The sequence below is a fragment of the Callionymus lyra genome, chromosome 19, assembly GCF_982586985.1.
Source record: "Callionymus lyra chromosome 19, fCalLyr1.hap1.1, whole genome shotgun sequence".
Lineage (NCBI taxonomy): Eukaryota > Metazoa > Chordata > Actinopteri > Syngnathiformes > Callionymidae > Callionymus > Callionymus lyra.
In genome coordinates this window covers 4979532-4999506 of record NC_141836.1, presented here as the reverse complement: position 1 = coordinate 4999506, position 19975 = coordinate 4979532, and the positions used below count along the sequence as shown (strand labels likewise).

General features: G+C 43.3%; 1 protein-coding gene across 9 annotated transcripts in view; it reads right to left on the bottom strand.

Moving 5' to 3' along the window:
* hspg2 (heparan sulfate proteoglycan 2) overlaps positions 1–19975 on the bottom strand; it is a 92630-nt gene that overhangs the window by 22246 nt on the left and 50409 nt on the right. For 6 of the 9 annotated variants that reach the window (XM_087781867.1, XM_087781871.1, XM_087781869.1 and 3 more), the window contains exons 29-53: positions 19586–19672; positions 15113–15180; positions 14741–14805; positions 14529–14669; positions 13955–14146; positions 11394–11486; positions 11233–11325; positions 10942–11172; positions 10772–10885; positions 10581–10708; positions 9804–9890; positions 9680–9738; positions 9439–9603; positions 9034–9144; positions 8831–8931; positions 8581–8761; positions 5592–5651; positions 4210–4332; positions 3998–4150; positions 3776–3936; positions 3549–3626; positions 1799–1934; positions 1176–1327; positions 951–1089; positions 749–892 (exon numbers count right to left, since the gene is read on the bottom strand). In XM_087781867.1, the coding sequence (XP_087637993.1) occupies positions 749–892; positions 951–1089; positions 1176–1327; positions 1799–1934; positions 3549–3626; positions 3776–3936; positions 3998–4150; positions 4210–4332; positions 5592–5651; positions 8581–8761; positions 8831–8931; positions 9034–9144; positions 9439–9603; positions 9680–9738; positions 9804–9890; positions 10581–10708; positions 10772–10885; positions 10942–11172; positions 11233–11325; positions 11394–11486; positions 13955–14146; positions 14529–14669; positions 14741–14805; positions 15113–15180; positions 19586–19672 (3062 nt within the window). Of the gene's footprint in view, positions 1–748; positions 893–950; positions 1090–1175; positions 1328–1798; positions 1935–3548; positions 3627–3775; positions 3937–3997; positions 4151–4209; positions 4333–5591; positions 5652–8580; positions 8762–8830; positions 8932–9033; positions 9145–9438; positions 9604–9679; positions 9739–9803; positions 9891–10580; positions 10709–10771; positions 10886–10941; positions 11173–11232; positions 11326–11393; positions 11487–12134; positions 12219–12569; positions 12624–12700; positions 12932–13759; positions 13799–13954; positions 14147–14528; positions 14670–14740; positions 14806–15112; positions 15181–19585; positions 19673–19975 lie in introns of all 9 variants that reach the window. The other 3 variants (XM_087781874.1, XM_087781873.1, XM_087781872.1) reach the window with 3 other exon arrangements.

Sequence of the window (19975 nt, the reverse complement as noted above, 5' to 3'; positions counted from 1 at the left end):
ACAATATTATATGTATTTATCTAACAAGGGTTCTCCACACTAATTCATTATTGAGGTAATTTGTTTTTTTATTCTTGTTTTAATAAAAGTTACTGCAATAAATATATTTTATTTTATTTATATATTTTGTTGCATTAATGTATTAATGTGTATGTACTTTCTTTTTGGATCGAACAATAAAGACACAAATCTACTTCCACAGCAAATCAAATGACATTTCCACAGATATCATGTGCATACTTTAAATTAGTGTTCATGACCCGTTTAGGGCCTCGTCTCGTAAACACTGATTTATTACGTTTTCCTACATTTAATAACTGTTGTTTTAATGTTAATCCATCATAACAGAGTGAAGCCAAAATAATAATAAAAAAAGTGAATTTATAAAGTAAAGTCTGAATGATTGGATTCAGAAAATCAAACAATGATTAATAAAAACACTTTAATTTTGAAAATATTTAAATATTAATGATTTAATTTAATTGACATACTTGAGAAAACAACAAACAAAGTCAACCTTCACGTTCCATACGCTTACAGTGAACTATAAACTTAAAAATGATCTTCAATGTATTAAGAAGGATTTTTCTTGCTCAGGAAATACAAGTATTTTTGTTTCAGGTTCACATTTCTCAGTGTATGGTGAACAAAATCTATTTTTTCTATATGTTGTGGTGATGGTGGGTGACTCAAGATATAACATCTTGAGCTGCCGAGAGGTCAGGAGGGTCATCAACTTGTGTGTCACCTGGAAGAGGCTGGTTGTTGGCCAGTTTCCACTCCAGCCTCACAGGCTGAGCGCCGCTGTAGACTCTGCACCTGAAGCTGGCCGACTCTCCGACTCTGACCGAGAGGCTGTGCGGCTCGATGGAGATGATGGGACTCTGGAGACCTGCGGAGACGGTTTCAGCTTCTCGTGGAGAAAAGATTCAAGTTTGTTGAAAACTCACGTGAGGACGAGGAGGTGACGGACACGGAGACAGAAGCCTGGCGGATCGGAGCGTTTCCAGTGTTGTCCCGAACTCTGCAGATGTATTCGCCCGAGTCTTCCATCGTCGCGGAGATGATCCTCAGCTGAGAACCCAGAACCTGGAGGAGGCCAGCGGGGTTTTAGTTAATGACCTACATACATTTAACTCAGTGTGTTAAAAAAAACACAGGGTTAAAAACGCCACCTGGTGGTTGGAGGAGAGGTGGCCGGTTGCTCTCATCCACGTGACAGGAGGGGGAGGGTTCCCATGAGCAAGGCAGTTGAGCTCCAGACTCTGACCCTCCTGGACGTCAGCGATGGACGGCTGGATGGTGACCACGGAGGTGCTGTGCTCACCTGGAACATCAACGTCATCAGCTTCAATCCCATTTTCTTTCATAATTGTACGTTTATTCTGGGGTTATGTTCGGAAAAGAATTCCGCTAATTAGGGATGGTTACATTTTTTTGAATAATTTAAATGTAAAATATTTATCTAACCTTTAAACTCAACACCGCATACAATGTGTCATTGATAACCGTGATGTAATGCTTTGCCGCCCAGCCAACCATTCACAGTGGGCGATTACACAGCAACATGCACATAGGGTTTAAGTACAATATTGTAGCGACCAATCAGATGTCACTAAATAAAGTAGTGTGGAGAAAGGCATCATGGGAGTTCATTGTTTTGTTTGTTCTATAAGTACAGTGTTCATATAATTCGATAAATTGTTTGTAGCAGGAACAGGAACTCTGTCAGTCCTGACTCTAGTTACAACATATTTAATTTAACATTTGTTACTGAGTATTGTTGGTTCCATCTCACCTCTGTGCACGGAGACTTTGATCGGCGCACTGTTCGACCCGACGACGTTGCTGCCGACGCACATGTAGGTGCCGGCGTCCGACACCTTAACGTCCGGGATCAGCAGGGTGCCGATGTCGGTGCGGTCCATCCGTGCCTGGAGAGGGATCGAGAGACGTGAGCTGACGAACGATGGCGTCGTGGACACCAAACAGCCAAAGCTCCGCCCACTTACCTGCGGCACTACACACTAGTAGCAACACAGAAGCGACTACAGGACGAGACGGTTACTGCTACAGGTTCTTTTGGTTCTACATCCCTCTACGATGGGTGGTTAATGATCGGAGGTTATGAGACTAAACAAGAGGGGGATGTGGTACATTCAACAAACATCCTGGCCCAGTGCTGACGATGTACCTTCCACTGATGATGATGATGGAGTTCAACCTTCATGTCTCTTTCTGTGGACTCTAAAATCAGGGAGGTCTACAGTACTTGATGCAAGTTAATACTTACTCAAATAAATGTTCCTACAGCGACTCGAGTGCTTTTTTTTAACGTTTTATTTTGTTTCTAGTTGTGTGTTTAAGTGCAATCCTGCGTTTAAACTTCATGTATTTTTGTAGAGTGAGGCTTTAAAAAAAAGTGTTTTGCTATAAAAAATGAAATGAAAATATTCTTGGCAAAGTGTGAGTTGAATTCTCAGGACAAAAAGAGTGTGACGTGGCCCAGATGAGGATCAGCAACCCCTCAATTTTCACCAGAACTGTTCACTTTAAGTAGAGAAATCTGAGAAAGTCTTGTTTATTAGTGACACGATGAAAATAAATGCGTTGAATCTGAGAAGTGAACTTCAGTCGCAAGAATACAAAGATATGGATAAATGGACATCCACTTGAGACATGGAGTAGAGCTCTTTCTGAAAATGCTAGTAAGTTTGTAGGATTAAAAATGAGGATCTGATCAGACAAAGTGGAACCTTATATAAACTCTACTTGCTTTGTCGTCGCAAATGTTGCCAAAGAAAAAACATACCACGACCTCTCGCTCTGCTCTGAGTCTTGGATGATCAAACTCTCTCTCCTCACAGGTCAATCACTCCCAAATTTCAAAACCCTTCAACTTTGAGTCAGTGTTCAACTTGTTTGACAAAAAGAGGTGCTGATCCCCTTCACTGTTTTAAGTGGTGCTCGAGCATGACGTCGTCTGCAACCAAGGTGAGGCAACAGAGTGAAAACAAACCCTCTGTGATACTCGGGTGTTGTCTTCAAGTGAAACACTGGCAGCAGGCCCGCTGCTCGGGGATTACTGTATCCGGCTGTTTGGGTTCGGGTGCCTGAGCACATTGAGCGGCTCTCAAAGCAAAGCGTTCGCCAGAGCACACACAGTTTCTGCGTGGTCGCTCAGGCCCGGCTGGGAAAAGCCGGTCCGGAGCCCTCCGGTGACCAGAGACCCCAACAACACAAGCCGCACCTCAGCGAAAGTTATTCCTGGCTGCGAGCACGACATTTCTGGAATACCGACGATTGGGACTTGTGTGTTCAGTTAATACACGGAATGGAATGATGGATGGCACCATGTGGACGGGACAAGACGAGGGACGATGGAGGACTAAGGGACGCCACGTGACACAGTCGGCATGCGGGGTTAGTGGACAGACGGGGACGAGTGAAAGACAGACGTCGTGCTTTTTTTAGTGGACGAGGTGGAGACGAGGTTAAGTGAAGGACAAGACAGATGGACAGATGGACAGATGGACAGATGGACAGACCTGCAGATCCTCAATACGTCTCTGTAACACATCGAGACTGTTGCTCTTAAACTGATGGAAACCGTGAGAGGGAATGGCCTGAGCAAACGTCACAGCGAGAAGAGGAGATAAACAGAAGAGCAAAAATAGAGTCATCATGTCAATCATGCCACAGTAGACCAGTCAGCTGGAGACAGCTTTGATGGTTCAGGTGAGGAGGTGAGCGAGGGGGGTCGGGGGGGGCTCACCTGAAGAGGAAGCTGACCTCCATTCTTCAACCACGTCAGCTTCGGGGTCGGCGATCCGGTGGCGCGACAGTACAGCCTGATGGTATCTCCCTGGTGGACTTCAATGTTTTGGGGACTGACTTGGACCTGAGGCTGCGTGCCGAGTCCACCGGGGTTGGTCTCTGCACAATAAAGAGTCATGAGCCAGGGACTCAAGGTTGTGACCGTATGGGTAGACCTCACTCTGTACGAAGAGGGAGACTCGTGCGGTGTGTTCTCCGTGAGTGTTCAGGGCCTTGCAGGTGTAGTCTCCCTCGTCCACCGGCTCCACCGTTGTGAACGTCAACACTCCGCCTCGGACCACAGCTCGGGGGCTCATCCTGTTCCCGGGACCACCTGGAACACTCACGTTAGACCTTTGAAAAACTAGACCTTTTTTTTTGAAGTGCTCGTACCGATCCACTCCAGGGCTGGTGTTGGGTTTCCAGTGGCCGTGCACCTGAACTCAGCACGCTGACCCTGCCTGACGGTCAGAACCGAGGGGTTGACGGAGGCCACGGGCTGGACCCCCTCCGCCGCTGCACGGGAGACCTCAGAGGTTACAACCACACTTTGACATCAAATACACTCTGCTTCTGTTGTTATCTTTAATAAAACTTATTATTACTTTTAATGTATTTAGAATTTGTATTAATTAAAACTGCAGTACGTTTAAAAGCCAAACTTTAATGAGATTAGTTCATCATTATTTTCTTTTGAAATATGATTTTTAAATGTTTACAATTGACTATTGTATTGTCTTGAGGTTTGATATTCAATTGCATTTGAATTATTTATATTAAATAACCTTTAAATGTGTAAAAATACATGTCACCAAATTATTTTTTCACTAATTATATTTAAATTATTATAGTTTATTATAGAAGTTTTTGTTTCATATCTACTTGAGTTCTAGTCATTTAATATTTAGTCTTTCTACCAATTGTATTAGATTAAATCAGATGAGTGAGAATGAGATCAGATCAGTGACGATAAACAATATGAAAAATATTGTTTCTCGTCACTTATTCCTTCTTTCGCTCCCCGTTTTTCCACCTTGAGTCCCTGGTGTACTCAGGTGCTGCACGTATATTATCATTAAGTCGTATCGTAAACATATTTGAGCTGCGTTCAACTTGTGTTTGGACGTCTGGACATTGATCTCCGATTGTTTTCCATCTGAGAACACAAGTGGAACACAGTGGACGTGTTGATGAAGGAAGTGATGTTTGAAGCACAGTGAGCGGATTCAACAGGTTTCCAGAGGAAGGATAGAAAGGGCGGAGCAGAAGGAAGAGAGGAAGGGGCACGCTTCCCGAGACTGGATGTGGAGAAGATGAACACATCTTTTTTTTAAAAAATAAAAATAATTTGGGGACTTTCTTTCCCACATCCACGAGGAAGCGTCCTGAAGACTCATCATGCGCTTGATGGGCTTGAGAGGACTTTATGGCTACATTCAGGTGAGTTCATGAATCCACAAGAATAACTTCTTCATTGTAATAGTCTGACTAGATAAGTTAAAATATATATTTATATTGGCAAAAGACATGAAAAATAATCCATTTTTTTCCATAATTCTAACTAATAGATGAATAACATTAAAGTCAACTTAATATAAAATGAACTCACAAACTCAGACCTAAACGTCTCTGCATGCTATGGATGATGATGTCATGCATGATGATGTCCAGAAAGAGAGAGAGGGGTGTCAAGGGGGGGCGAGGGGGAGATGGGTCTCTCTAACGAATCCCCCTCACCCCCACGATACGAGGAAACCATGCCCGTGCGGACTTACGCTTTCTGTGTCCTTCAAACATTTCATAGGCTGTGTAAAACATCTGAGTCTGTGAGCCCTCTGGAGATGGGAGAGGGAAGGGGTGAGGGTGAGGGTGGGGGGGGGGGACAGGTTAACTGACAGGTCAGTGAGGGTCCGCCCCCCCCTCGAGTGCGGCCTGTCGAGGGGTGTGGTCTGGTGATGTCAATAACATTAAGAGACACAAACATGCTACAAACTCATGAACTTGAATCAACGGCCAACAATCATGAAGACACTACTTTCTTAAGTGGACTTAAGACATTTAAGGGATGACCTTATAATGACCTTCAGGACCTTCCCCAGAGTGTCGTGGAATATTTTCTCCGCAACAGTCATGATTTGGGGACATAATGTTGAAGGTCAAAGGAACACACGGAAACAATTCATTTTGTCTACTCTAGTCAATCCACTGATAAGAGAGGCTGCAGACCTGTCTTCTCAGCCCCTCCACCTGCTCTCTCAAGCCCCTCAGCATTCTGGAAACGACTTAATTTTCTAAGCACTTGTACTGGAATATCAGGACATTTTTTTCACAACAGATAGAAAAACATTAGGTGACAACATATGGAGAGAAAATTCTGAAAATCTCTCTTAGTAGGTTATACACACCGTTTAAATATCAGCTTAGTTTTGACTTTTTATTTAGTAACACCTACAATGAGTGAGTGCGTGTGTGTGTGCATGTGTGTGTGTGTAGGGTAGCTATCTGCAAAGTAGGGCCTTGAGGGAGCAGGTGGAGAAACCTGAGGAGACGGGTCTACAACCAGACTCTCTGTCCAATAGCAACTCATTGAGTTTTGGGATCACATTTCAAAATATGTTTATTAAAAAAATATTGAATAGCAAATCATGATGGTTTGTGCCTTTTAATTCAGAGTTCCACGTTTGTAGTCGACACACTTACCTCGAGCGTTTCAGCGTTTAGTGAGAATCACTTTTAGTCACAGTTTGTCAGAATATTAAGACGACGTTAAACACTTTGATAAGAAGTCATTTAGCAAATGCTTCTTATGACATTCAAAACACAAGACACATCTACTGCAGCACAAAGACACATGCGGGTTAGTAGCAACAAGCGCTTGAACACACTCCATTAAATCCATACAGCTTGTGGACATCCTGAATTTATTATTTTTTTAAATCCCTTTAAACAATTTCTTCCTTTGACGCCATTATTTTAGCCATTTCCACAAAATACTTTTCACAGTTATGATAAATACATTAGAATGTGACACGTGTACATCTCCATATAAAACAAAACACATTTTTTAATAAAAAGCACCTTTGGCTGTGAAACATATAAAAATAAAATTATAGCTGGATTATAAGGTTTGAAACGTGTCCGGGTAAATACAGATTTGGTAAAAACAGCATTCGTATAGCAAAGCGATTTCAGGGACATGGAAGACAATCAGTTAAAAATGTGATAAACAAGAGTAGATAACACACAAAAATAATGATTCTGGATAATTCAGTCTACTCTTAAAAACTCTCAAAGATTTCAGTTCAAAGAAACAAAAATTCTAAGAAACATTTCTGACTTTATGATCATTCTTTTTACTTAATTCATTTTAATTTAAGTGGCAAAAACCTTATCATAGCAACACACACCAAACTTTGTTTCTACACATTTGTAATACGAGTTAATGATTACATCCGGTAAATAAAATATTTTTTATTCCACTTTCCAGCGAGTTGGCTGCACGTTATTGTCAAACATCATTTTAAAAAATGTCTAAAGGGGGAAAAAAAAGCTCTAGCTTCAATATCAGTTTGAGTTTATGTCTGTGAAAGTATAAGACATTTAATTTTAAATGCTTAATCAATATCAAGATTAATAAAAACTTAATTCGTCATGAAGCGCCTTTACATGTAAATGGACTTCGCAAGGGTAGGAATGATTGAGGTCAGATCCATCACAGTCTTCTACAGCAGGAAATAAAGAGTGATTTTAGCACCGGGTTGATTGACATTCAAGATTAAGGATCCGGTCACTGTCGAGTCGGGAAGATGGTCGGGATCTTCTCTCTTCATTGGAGTCCTCTTTCAATGTCAGTCGAGCGTCCTCGTTCCCTCTTCCTCCTCCTCCTCCTCCACATCATCACGTTTAGACTCCGCCGCTCAGGCAGGGCAAGGGGGAGGACACCGGGAAGCTAGAGACCCCACGCACCAGGACGGTCCACCACCCAGATCAAGTCTCCAGCAGTAATCAACTTAAACCACCACCGATTTAATAACCTTGTTCAACTTTTAATTGGGTTCAGGGAAATGTTGCCACAAGCTGTATCACCTCCTGTCACGACCGGTGCCACTTGCTGCCAGGCCAGAGAGGAGAACACCACACGAACCGACCACATGTTTGGACCACTAGTGACAATCACAGGGAGAGGCGCCCCCTAGCGGCGACTGTTCTAACTTACCTCCTAATATTAGATGTTTAATTTTTTACCGAACAAACACATTATATTCGACTAAACAACATGATTATTTTATTTCCTTCTCTTCTTTTTAGAATAAAATATGATCCTCTTATAATGTAGTCATCGTTCTTACAGTTTATTTCGTCCGCCAAATTATTATTCATCTTAAATGACTATTTAAAACTACTTCTTCTACTTTCTACTTTCCTGTATTGCACTGGTCTTCATGTATTCAAACCTCCAAACATGTTGTTGACTCGTGTGGTGACCTCAACACTCACTGGACTGGCAGCAGCAGAACCAGATGTCGGAGCCAAAAGCAGATTCGTTTACTCTTTGTTATCAGCAGAAGAAGAATTAGAGACGAGAGCCGATGATGCCGTTAAGGTGGAGCAGCAAGAGCACAATGCAGACACACATACAAACACAATCATGCGCCAAGCCAGGCAGGGGAGGCAGCAGAGGGGAGTGGGGGGACAGCAGGGGGAGCCAGAGCTGGTGGGTCGGCGTGTGATGTGGGAATTGCGGTCGCCGAGGGTATCACGAACCTGGCACGTAGAGGACAGCGCTGCCCTCGTCCATGGCGAACATGTTGGAGCCCGTGCAGACGTACTCGCCCGAGTCCTCTGGCTGCACGTTCTGGATGGTCAGGATGCCGTTGAAGTCCATGGCCCGGTTGGGGAGCTTGCCGTTGCCCTTGCGGGTCCACACCAGGGTGTAGGCGGGAGACTGAGGAGGAGGAAGGATGGACGGTTAATCACAAGAACGAAAGGGAAGAAGCTGAAGATGTTGTCGTACTTTGCTCTTGGCAGTGCAGATGAAGCTGACCGTCGCCCCGACTCGGATCGTCTGAGCTTTGGGTTCTTCAACCGTCACCTCGATGGCTTTGGATGGAAGATCTGAGTGGAAAAGTTTGACAAGACATTTAGTCTTTAAATCTAAACAGTGCTTTATGTTTAACTAAGTGTCAGAAATGACCATCAATTATGATTGACACCAACCTCTGACCACGATCTCTGCCCGACTCGTGTTTGAGCTTCTCTGGTCTCTGCAGGTACAGATGTAGACGCCTGCGTCGCTGGACTGGACTCTGGGGAAGTAAAGCTCTGCTCCTGCAGAAACATGACGACAAGGGATTATTTAATTTGAGTCTTCTTTATCAACTCTTCTTTTTTTGTTTTGTTCACTTTTTGTTTTCATAATTGTGTGTATTTTTTAATCTCTTAAACAAATGTCTCTTCTTTTTTTAACCTTTTCCTACACAGTTTTTGCTGTACTTACAGGTATGTGAGACTGAATGTATAAGCACTGCCTACTTCACGGTCCCCAGAGAGATCATAAGTGTGTAGCGTAACAAAGCAGAGCATAAATGACAACAGGAAGTGAAACACAAGAACCAAACGCACCTTGTCTCTTTCTGTCGGCACTACCCGAGATGGCGCGTCCGTCCTGTCTAGACCAGAAGAAGTAGTGCGGAGGAGAACCAGAGACCTGGCAGCGCAGAGTGACAGAGCCGCCCAGATCAGTCACGACTCTTGACGGGTAGACCTTCACCACCAACGGGGCTGCTTCTGCAACAGAGAAGAGGTGAGAGTGGCAGGAATCTTACTTGAACACGTGTCGTCGGACACAGGCAAGAAAACACACCATCATACAGGTGACACTTCTGCCTCTGCTGAGGGTTGCCCACGTATCCTGGGGCGCACCTGGAGGTGAAGAAATATATTTTTAAGAACAACATTTTCACCTTTTTATCAAACAGACGTCTCACCGTTCACAGTATTGGCCGGTGTAGCCGGGCTGACAGGCGGTGCACTGGTACCCTCCATTACCAAGACTCTCACAGGTGGGAGAGAACCTGTTCAGACCGGCACACACAGGAAGATAAATGGTAACAATATTGCTGTCTAATAGAAGAATACAGTGGCCTATCAGGTTATGATCTGGAAAACCGAATTAAACAAATCCAGGAAGACTGTTTAATTTTACAATTAAATCATTTGATTTACAACATTTTTTTGTAGTTGCAAACTCAATGTTGCATTTCAGGTGTCATCCCTCTCAACAACCTTGTATTTAACGGTGAATTTAACAGCTCCCATAATGCTTTGTCGCCCAGCTAACCAATCACAGCTGTTAATTAAATTAAGCAGTAGGTATTGTGACAGTTCACTGTTTTGTTGTCACCAAGTAAGGTCGTGCGTTATTGCCTCCCACTCCTTCTGTGGTTTGAATAAATACCAGTTCAAAATAAAATAAATATTTTTTGAAATAAATAACAGATTGAACAATGATAAGGAGCTTTGTTGTTCTTGACTGCACCTCAATACGATTCATTTAAATATGCGTTTCTGTATCCAAAAAAAAAAGAAGCAAACCTTTGAAGGTGAAACATGATATGTCGAGGTTAATGTGGTTTAAGAAACCAAAATAATGATAAATATATTGAGAGTTCAGGGAGATTACCAACACAAATGCTTTTTTTTTTTAATTCCAAAAGGCGCTGAAGTGCAAGCATTTTGCAACATGTGTCCAACATGATACTCACATGTTCTCCGGGTCGGTGTGGGGGCAGGCACAGGGCTGGCAGTCTTCTGGGGTCCCAACAGTGGCGTCGCCAAAGTAGCCAGGTGCACACTGCTCGCACAGCTCACCCTGCGTGTGGTGCTGGCAGCTCTGAGTGCAGAAGGATGTCACGTGAGCAGATGCTCCTCCAGGCGTCACAGCTGCGTTACGTACCGTGCAGATGCCAGTCTCCGGGTGGCAGGACTCAGAGTGGCCGTTACACTCACAGAGCTCGCAGTGACCCAGGTACAGCCCGGAGCCGGTGCGGGTGTATCCAGGAGCACAGTCCTGGGTCAGAGTGACTTTAAGTCAGAGAAGGCGTGAAACATTTCCTGAGTCTCTACCTGGCATGAGAGTCCCTGGTACATGGGCGGGCAGCGGCACTGCTCCACCTCCAGAGCCTGAGGCCGACCACTGTAGTTGGGCACGGCCACCTCCATGCTGACGTCGGAGATGCTGGACGAAAGCATCTCGGTGGAGTAGGAGGCTCGGATCAGGATGTCGTCCAGGTCGGCGAGGACCATCATCAGGTGCTCGCGGGTCGCGGGCATGCCGTCGGGACGCCGCCAGTTTTCCTGCGCCGAAAGATCCGCTCATATCCTGGGGGTGCGCACGGAGAATTCAGGATCACTTACCTCTCGGAAAACAATCTGGAACTGCTTGGTCTCTCGGCCTCCCTGCTGGCGGTGCTGCCAGAGCTGACTGGCCACCAGAGTGACGTCGTTACCCTGCAAGAGTGAAGCAACCGACGTCTGAGCATCTCTTCTTGAATCAAACAAACCTTATCATCACTTACAATGATCTGAACGTCAACATCTTCCAGCAGGGTTCCTCTCTGCCCGGCCACGTAGGTGACCGTGTACTTGAGTTTGCCTCCATACGAGCCCACCTGAAACAAAAGGATGAAAAAACTGTTTCATTTAATTTATAGGTGGGTCTTCAAACCGCTTTTAGCAAGCTGCATTTTGATTTAAAAGTCTAATCGAAAGGTTGAATTTGTTATTAGTACCGAGCTACTTGATGAATTGATGCAGTGGAACTTCTACGTCAACACATGATCACCTGCCTGTCCCTTGATTGGCTCAAAATCTGATAAAGTAGCTGGGTACTATTTTTAGTATTGTGTGATGGCACTATTAAACCAACATTTTAATATTGATTTTAAAAAGCTACAAATCTAAAAAATATTGAATTTGGATCGTTTTTGAATGATTTGAATTAGAATATCAAACTCTACATCTATTTGTTTATTTATTAAATTAATAAAAACAATAAATCTAAACCTTCAATTTAATGATGTTTTGAATACAGAAATAATTTATTTCTATTATCTAAACCAAAAATTACATTTGAAAAACAATCCCATATCAATAAAAAATAGTTTCAACCATTCCATATACTGATGACGCTGACATTTTACTTAAAGAAAGAGTCATGAAGGGAGAGATGGATGCAGAAATGAAGAACAAATGATGGAACATCTTCACTAAAGTGGTCGTGGTGAAGTGAGACAGACTCCACGGGCAGCACAGTTTACCTTCTCCCCTGTGAACGGAGCAGGCAGCTGCCAGAAGAGCAGATTGTCCTGCTGGGAGCTGAAATCTTTGTAGACCAGAGAGAACTGAGAGAGGAGGGAGAGCAGTGAGAGCAGCAGACAGGTACAGCAAGAGCGAGTGACATGCAGAAAAAGTGACGCGGCTCTAATGACATGTTGGGAACCTCTGCTCTGGTTTGATGAGAGAGCAGTGTCGTATTCTCGTCCAGTCGCTTCCACTTTCAGAGGAAATCAGTTCCTGACATCAGCAAACTGACATGTCCGATTCAACACGGACTTGTTTTGCCAAACCGAGCAGTTTTAGAGTTTAGATATCCATTATTTTATGTTATAGGTTATGTAACAACACACCTACATGAATTATAACAATATAAGTGACGTGTAGTGTTGCACTCCATCATTAACACAAACGTCTACCTTGCTACCAGCTGCAGACACATGGGCAGAAGTTTTGCTCACTGAGTTCTTGCTCTGCACGAATACATCAGAAAATACAAAGGTTTGCCACCAAATCCAAAACAACAGGGCACTTTTGCAGGGAGGTCTACCTGCAGAGCAGCGGTGTGGCCTGGGGACTGAGACTGAGGTCGGGTGGGTCTAACCGGAGACGTAATAGCGGACGGAGCTGAAGGAGGATTTGAGTCCCGCAGGGACCATTGAGAGGAGGAAGAAGAGCCACGAGAGGAAGAAGAGGAAGATTTGGAGGAGGGACGAGCCTGATCGAAGGAGAAGTTAGAGAGCAGAGCCCAGACTTCCTCGTCCATCTGTTGGACGTGACCCTGAGGAGGGGAAGGACTGGTCAGCCATGATACTGCGAGACTGAACGCAACCAAAACGGAAAAAGAAAATCTCACAAAACACTTCAGGCCAGCAAACTTGAGTTTTCAATTCATGCACAGGATAATCAGGAATCAATGTGTTGGATTCTGCAATAATTTTAATTGAAGATAATTTAAATTTGAAGAGTTTTAATTTATATTTGATCCGAACAAGCCAATAAACAACGATAAATAAATTGGCAACTAGAAATAAAATAATAATTGTGTCATATATATCAATAAAATTGTAAACTATAAATAAAATGTTATATGGTCAATGTTACTACGAAAACATCCATATCCATTATTTGATCTCATACTTTGAAAACCCAATACATTCCTAAAAACTACTCGGGGGGGAAATAATGTTCACATTAATCCATTTGATTCTGAGAAAATTGAGTTTTTACACAATGATATAAAAGCTGTTTCCAATCATAATGTAAACCTTGTGCCTTTAATACTCTTAATACTAATGCTCAGACTCCTCCAGCCACTCAGAGGAGGTGAAGGATGTTGAGCGCCGCACTTCACTGATGCTCACTGAGACTCTTTGATCTGCTTCTCTGTCACTGAGCTGCTGGTATTCACTTTGTTTTGGCAGATTTATTCGGGCAAAGCTAACGTCTATGAAGCTCGTTAATCGAGCAAATAAAAGCTCGGAGCGTGGATGATGTGGAGCAGACTGTGGCGGGGATGCAATCGAGGACAAGTCCTGTCCCTCACTCGCACTCTGAGGAAATTCATGCTTCCAAGAAGCGCTCTCTGTCAAGTCAACTAAAAGATTACCTGCTCTGCTCGCCTGACTCGACCGGGAAATGAACCTTTCTGGAGAGAAAATTGACATGGATGTCGCAGAAGAAGGAGACAGGAAGTTGAAAATAAGAGAAATAGAAACAGAAAGGTCTACAAACCAAGCTCCACTATAATATCAGCGTTAACGCCCCTCGGGGCAGATCCTTTTTCACGTTCTCTGGTACTGACCTTGTCCTTCTGGTAGACCTCCGGGAGCTGCCAGTAGTGCGGCTCCTGCCCCAGGTGGTCGAAGTTGCTGTAGGACAGTTGAGTTCCTTCGGTGGACACTTCCACGGTGAAGCCGGTGGTGATGCGGTTGGTTTGCTGACGGTTGACCAGAGCGAATCCCTGGAAGTTTCCTGGAGAGAAGGAGGACGCCACCTGCAGACGAAGACAAGAACCACTTTTAAACATCTACTTTATTTCCATCTCATGTGCATTATTAAAACATGTTTTTTTAGTCTCTGCTTATTATCATTCACTTTTTAAAGTTTTAAATTTGGTTTCCAAACGTGTTTTAAATGTGTATATTTTCATTCTAATTAAATATTTTTTTTGTATTCATTTAAAACCATGTAATGCTATTGAATTCTGATGGATTTCACTGTTGTACAACTTAAAAACCAATGAGACGTTGTTTTAAAACATGACTGCGACTTTCTGTCTAATAAAATTACATTTGCAAAAAGAACTTTATGTAAACACACAAACACATTTTTCAGAAGCAGGATGTTGCATGTGATGATATGCGTGCAGACTTTACCAGGTCTCTGTAGAAGTTGGAACTGGAGCACTGCTGTGTGATGCCCATGCAGAAACAGGACAGGCAGCCATCTTTGTTGTGCTCGCTGAGGTAGAAGCTTCCCTGGTTGCACCCGGAGCAGGTGGGGCCACCAACGTGCATCTGTGATTCCCACGAGCAGAGGTTTGAACCTGTACACTTAAATCACACTTGAAAAGAAGAGTTTTAAAAACCTTGCAGCGACACTGCGAACCGTCGCAGCCGTCACTTCCTCTCTTGTCACAGTTGTAACAGTTATCTGCCAGAGAAGAGAAGAGATTTATCAGTACAGTTCTAGATCACATATATAAATACTCAACTATAGAATGTTTATTTAAATGTCTGGTGCAATAGCTTGTTGTTATTTCAAAAACATGAATCAAATAATTTGCAAATAATCTCTAATATGAATGTATTTATTCAAACACACACACAGATGCATAACATAAATGAATAAATCTCATATGTGAAGGGATAAGAAAATTAATCAATGAATATTCATTCAAGAAATTTGAAGTTTAAAAAACAATACATCACAAAAAACTTTAAGCATCTACCAATCGTACCATTGACAGTGTTACCAGACGTGCATCTCTGTCCCTGCAACGGGTTTCCACTGTATCCTGGAGAACATCTGAAGCAGGAAATGGACAAAAACTGTCAGAATTTAAACCGTAATGATGATGAAATCCGAGCCTGCAAAACGCATCTAAACACAAAGACACCAGTGACACTAGTCTGAAAGCTTTGGTCCCCGCTAGAAAGGTCTTGGCCGGAGATGGACGAAGCTACTGAGATACTCAACATGTCTGTGATGTTGATTCCATCTCATCCGTGTCACGCCAACCAGAGTGAAACACTTCACCACATGCACATTTTTACAGGTTCAAAATTAACCAGTTGTCTTCAGGCAATTCCTTTTCCCCCGACTGAACGTGCAACTCATGTTTCGCCAATTTTGGGCACCAAGAACTACTTGGTTAAATATGGTTGGTTAGCACTTAGTAAAGTACCTTTAAGTGTCATTCATGATCATCAACAAGAAAGAAAAGGATTTACAATGAAACACAATTCAGTATTTGAGTGAAACTACTAAAACTGTAAAAGTATTGAGCTATTCTTGTCTTTAATTCATCGTTATCATCGTGAATCTACTTTATAACTGTGTCCTTCGAGGCGGTTTACGTCCCTCTGGCTAATGATCAAAGGGTGCATGAACAATAACAATGTGAGCCACGATAACAACACTGATAATGACATTTCAAACTACACAATCACCAACAGAGAGACACTGAGCCAAAGCGAAGAGTTCAGGAAGCGGAGAGACTTCCTACAGAGTGACAGAGCAAGAGATTCCTTCATCCCCACGGTGACACCACAGCTACAACTGACCCCAGGACAGATTTGTGGGGGGCATCCTGTGCGTCTTACCTCACCTGTCCTTCTGCAGGGCCGCAGGTCAACAGCCAGCAGACTGCTGCAAGAGGACTTAACACTATTTGATCTAAGGTCTAAAATATGAAGCCCTCGGTGGTGAGAAGATTCTACACCTTGCGTGTTTGTTAAGGGTGACTGATACATTGCAAACACAAAATCCATGACACAGACATATGACAATATTACGCTTTAAGCTGAAAAGACACAAAATAAACGATTCCAGACATTGAACATATACTAGCAACATATCATATTTTACATAAGAAAACATATGCATTTAGAAAACTGAGGGTAAAACTGGCGAAGCCGCTGCATTCTTCAAAATTCACGAGAGGTTAATGAGGCTGATGAGACCGATAACAAGAAAAAAAAAGAGTCAAAGTTTCCATCAGAATTTTGGTTTTACAGCTTTTCTTTAAGGTGGGGTAGATGTTCTTCATAGTGTTGTTAGCAAGCTTTATTAAAGTCCAAACCTCTCCGTTCAGAATGTCCTCATAAAATCCTGGAAAACTGTGTGGAGGTGCTCACTTTTCCAAATGTCTTTCACAGAGCACAGAGACATGACGAGCGGGACTATATGTAGTTCTGTTTGGCTGACATTACCATCATTTCAAAGGGGTCGCTGACAGTGCTGTATGTTCCACAGTTGACAAAAATGATTTTATTTTTGTGTGGATTTAATTAACGGAAACCTATGAGGTTTGAGATGGGCAAAGTAATTGGGTTTTGTACACAGGAGAATATTTAGAAACAGGAACTACTCGGACTGGCGTATGAATAAACTTCTTGGACAGGTAACTGGAGACTTGGAAAAGACTGGAGAATGGGTCACATGTTGGACTGGATATTGGTTCTGAGATTGATTCATTTCTTAATATGGTTTAAGAGGCATTTACTTAGTCATCTGATGATTACAATGAGTTGCAAACTGCTCAATCCTCACCTTGGCTGTGTATTTGAGAGATCTTTTAGCAATCCAACTCACAGAAGCTGAGGTAGACAACAATGAGGTACAGTCCCTTTACTAGTTGCTTCATTAGTAGGATTTGTGCAACATCATTTTCTGCCATCATAAACCGTAACACTTATATGTCCAATAACATAGTTAAAACCCAATAATTAAAATAATTAAACAGCAGTTCCTTCATTCAGCAGATATATTTGAGGCCCTAATCATCCGGGATTATCCTAATGGGAATTGCCAGCTTTCCCAGAACTACGTGTAGGGATCCATCCTGAAGTCTTCTCTTATTGTTATTCTGATGTTCCCCTTTCAAGAGCCTTAGTAGATCTAAAAGAACTGACTGGGAGTTCTTTCTTTGTTGAGGTCTTTTAACCACCTTCCTAGGGGTTTTGTCCTTCTTGCCTGCTGGAGTTGTTGTCCGCTTCACTGTTGTCTTCTTCGGAGCAGCAGTGGTGGCCTTCGTTTTGGTCTTGGCCGTTTTTGCAACAGATTTTCTGGTTTCTGAATTCTTGACCAAAATTCTTTTCATGGTAGTTTTTGGCTTTGCTGTTGAAAACGTACGTTTCTGGGACGTGGGGAGAGTTTTCTGCACAGAATGATCTGTCTTTTTTGTTTTTAGATTTGGAGTCTTGGCTTGTTGCTTCGCTTGACGTTGTTGATCTCCAGAGGCCGATCCTTGAGTTTTCTTTCGTGTAATCGTTGGAGCAGGTGTTGCTACATCTTTGTGGTTATTCGTTGGAGCAGGTGTCGCTACATCTTTTGGGTTGGCTTGGTCCGCCTGTTCTTGTGGCTTTTTTGTTCTCCGCCCGTTTGGTTTGTGCGCCGGTGGTTCCAGCTGAAACCTGGTCTTTGTTGCTTCTTTGCTGGCTTTTTCATTTCTTGACTTACTTACTTGCCTTTGAGTTGTAGAAGCTGCTTTCTCGACTGCCCTACTCTGTGTTACGGGTGTAGTTCTGGGTTTAGGTGTTGATCGAGTCCTCTTTATGACTTTCCGTGCAGTTTTTGGGACTGAACTTCCCTCAGTCTGCTTCTTAGAGTTCCCAACAGGTTCAGCATCAGTGACTGGTTTTCTGATCCTCCTACTGGTTGGATTGGGTTTTGTGGCAACCCTCGGGGTCGGTATGCTCTTGGGTACTGTTGCAGGGGTCTGCACGGGCCTCTCTGAGGAGGAACTCTCTAACACAGGTTGAGGTGTCGAGTACAGCGACAGAGGAGGAGCTGGGCTGACGGATGGCAAAGCCCACCTCTCCGGAGGTGAGCGGGAGACGTGCCGACGTTGCATCTTGTTCATCTCCTGAGCAAGTGCTGTGAAACCATCAATGAGTATTTCCAGTCTTCCCTCCAGTCTACTCAGACGGGCCTCCATGTCCGTGTAGCTACTTTCCAGCTCATCCACCTTCTGGTTCTTTTCTGGGGTTGAGTGGAGGGAAATTAACTTCTTCAGCTGTGAGTTGAGATTACTCTGTTGTTGGTCCATCCTATCAATGCCTTCCTTCATGTCAAGAGTGTTCTTCTCCAGCATGCTCAGGCGCTTGTTGAAGGTGTTCAGGTGCAGGCGAAGAAGCTGCTGGAAGCTAGCTTGCCGACGCTCTGGATCAAGGGTGAAGCGAGACGGTATTCTGGAGACTGATTTAATTCTAGTGACCGTGGCAACTGTAGACGCACGTGGGGTGGTCTTCCGTGGGATCGGTGTTGTCTTAACAGCTGTAGTTTTGGGCTTCTCCACTTCCTCATCGTCACCATCACCGCTACCATAGGGCAAAATAACTTTGCCCCAGCTGAAGTTGAACACTGGCTCAGCTCCACACTGTACAGGCAGGAAGCCCTCAATCTCCTGATAGGAATCTCCACAGCTGTCGGCCGACGGCTTCTCCTCTCTTAATGTCAAAACAGCAGAATCAGGCACACGCACAAGACCTGCTCAACATGTGGTCCCACACCCGAGTCAGCGTTGCCATCTTTGTCCGCGAGGTAGCAAAGATCCTTTGGTTCATAAATGCCATGTCCACATTTATGCCGAGACAGCCAGAGAATGAACCGCTTGCAAATTCACCTCAACCTTTGGCCAGCCGAGCATAAAAATAAGCGGGAAGAAGAAACTTCTCCAAGTGTAGCTGAAGATACATACTTTCCAGAACTTATTTTAAAACATTTTGTCACCCATTTTTAATGAACATGCATTGAGTTATAAGGTGACTATACGTACCACTAGTCTATAGATATTATTGGATGCATTCTTTCACAAGCTTCTGTAACTATGTTCAAGAACTACTTCATGTTTCATAAACAAACATTCAACGAAGTAGTTGAAATCTTTGAGGTCAAATATCCACAAATTGTGTTGCAACATCTTCAAAAACATTCCACAGAGGCCTGTTTTCCTTCATTGTGTTTCTTTTGTACCTAGTCAAGTTGAATCCACACTTAAGAAAGATTGAAGATTTCCCAAGAAGCTGCACTTTAGGAAGCCAAAGCAAGGAAAGCAAACACAGGACCACACGTGCCTCGACTTCAACGCAGGATTTGACCAGAAGACGTTTGAGGAGATCAACCAGAGACGCACCCCGCCAACCTGGCTGCTCATACCAAGTGACCCCCAAGAGTGAAATGGAGAGCAAAAGGACTTTGAGTGACGTACCTTTCACAGCGGCGCCCGGTGAATCCAACGGGACAATTGTCACAGGTCGGCTGGCCGTCGGACTCAAGACGGCAGGTTGAAGAGAATCTTTAGGAGAAGAAATCAGAGGTTCAATTACAAACAGATAAGCTAGCCACCACTTTAATTGTAAACAGTCTAAACTGTAGTGGTTTGTATTGGCAAGAATCTGGCGACACAATACAGGAGCATACAATATATATTGCAATACTTTAGAAACAATGATATATTGAGTTCCTTTTAATTCAAATGCAGGAAAACTATCAAAGCATTGGAAACATGCAATATTTTTTACACGCTTTACAACTCAACCAAATTCAAGCGTAAACGGTTGCATGGTAATTGTGATTTTTTTTTTCCCGATACACTGCC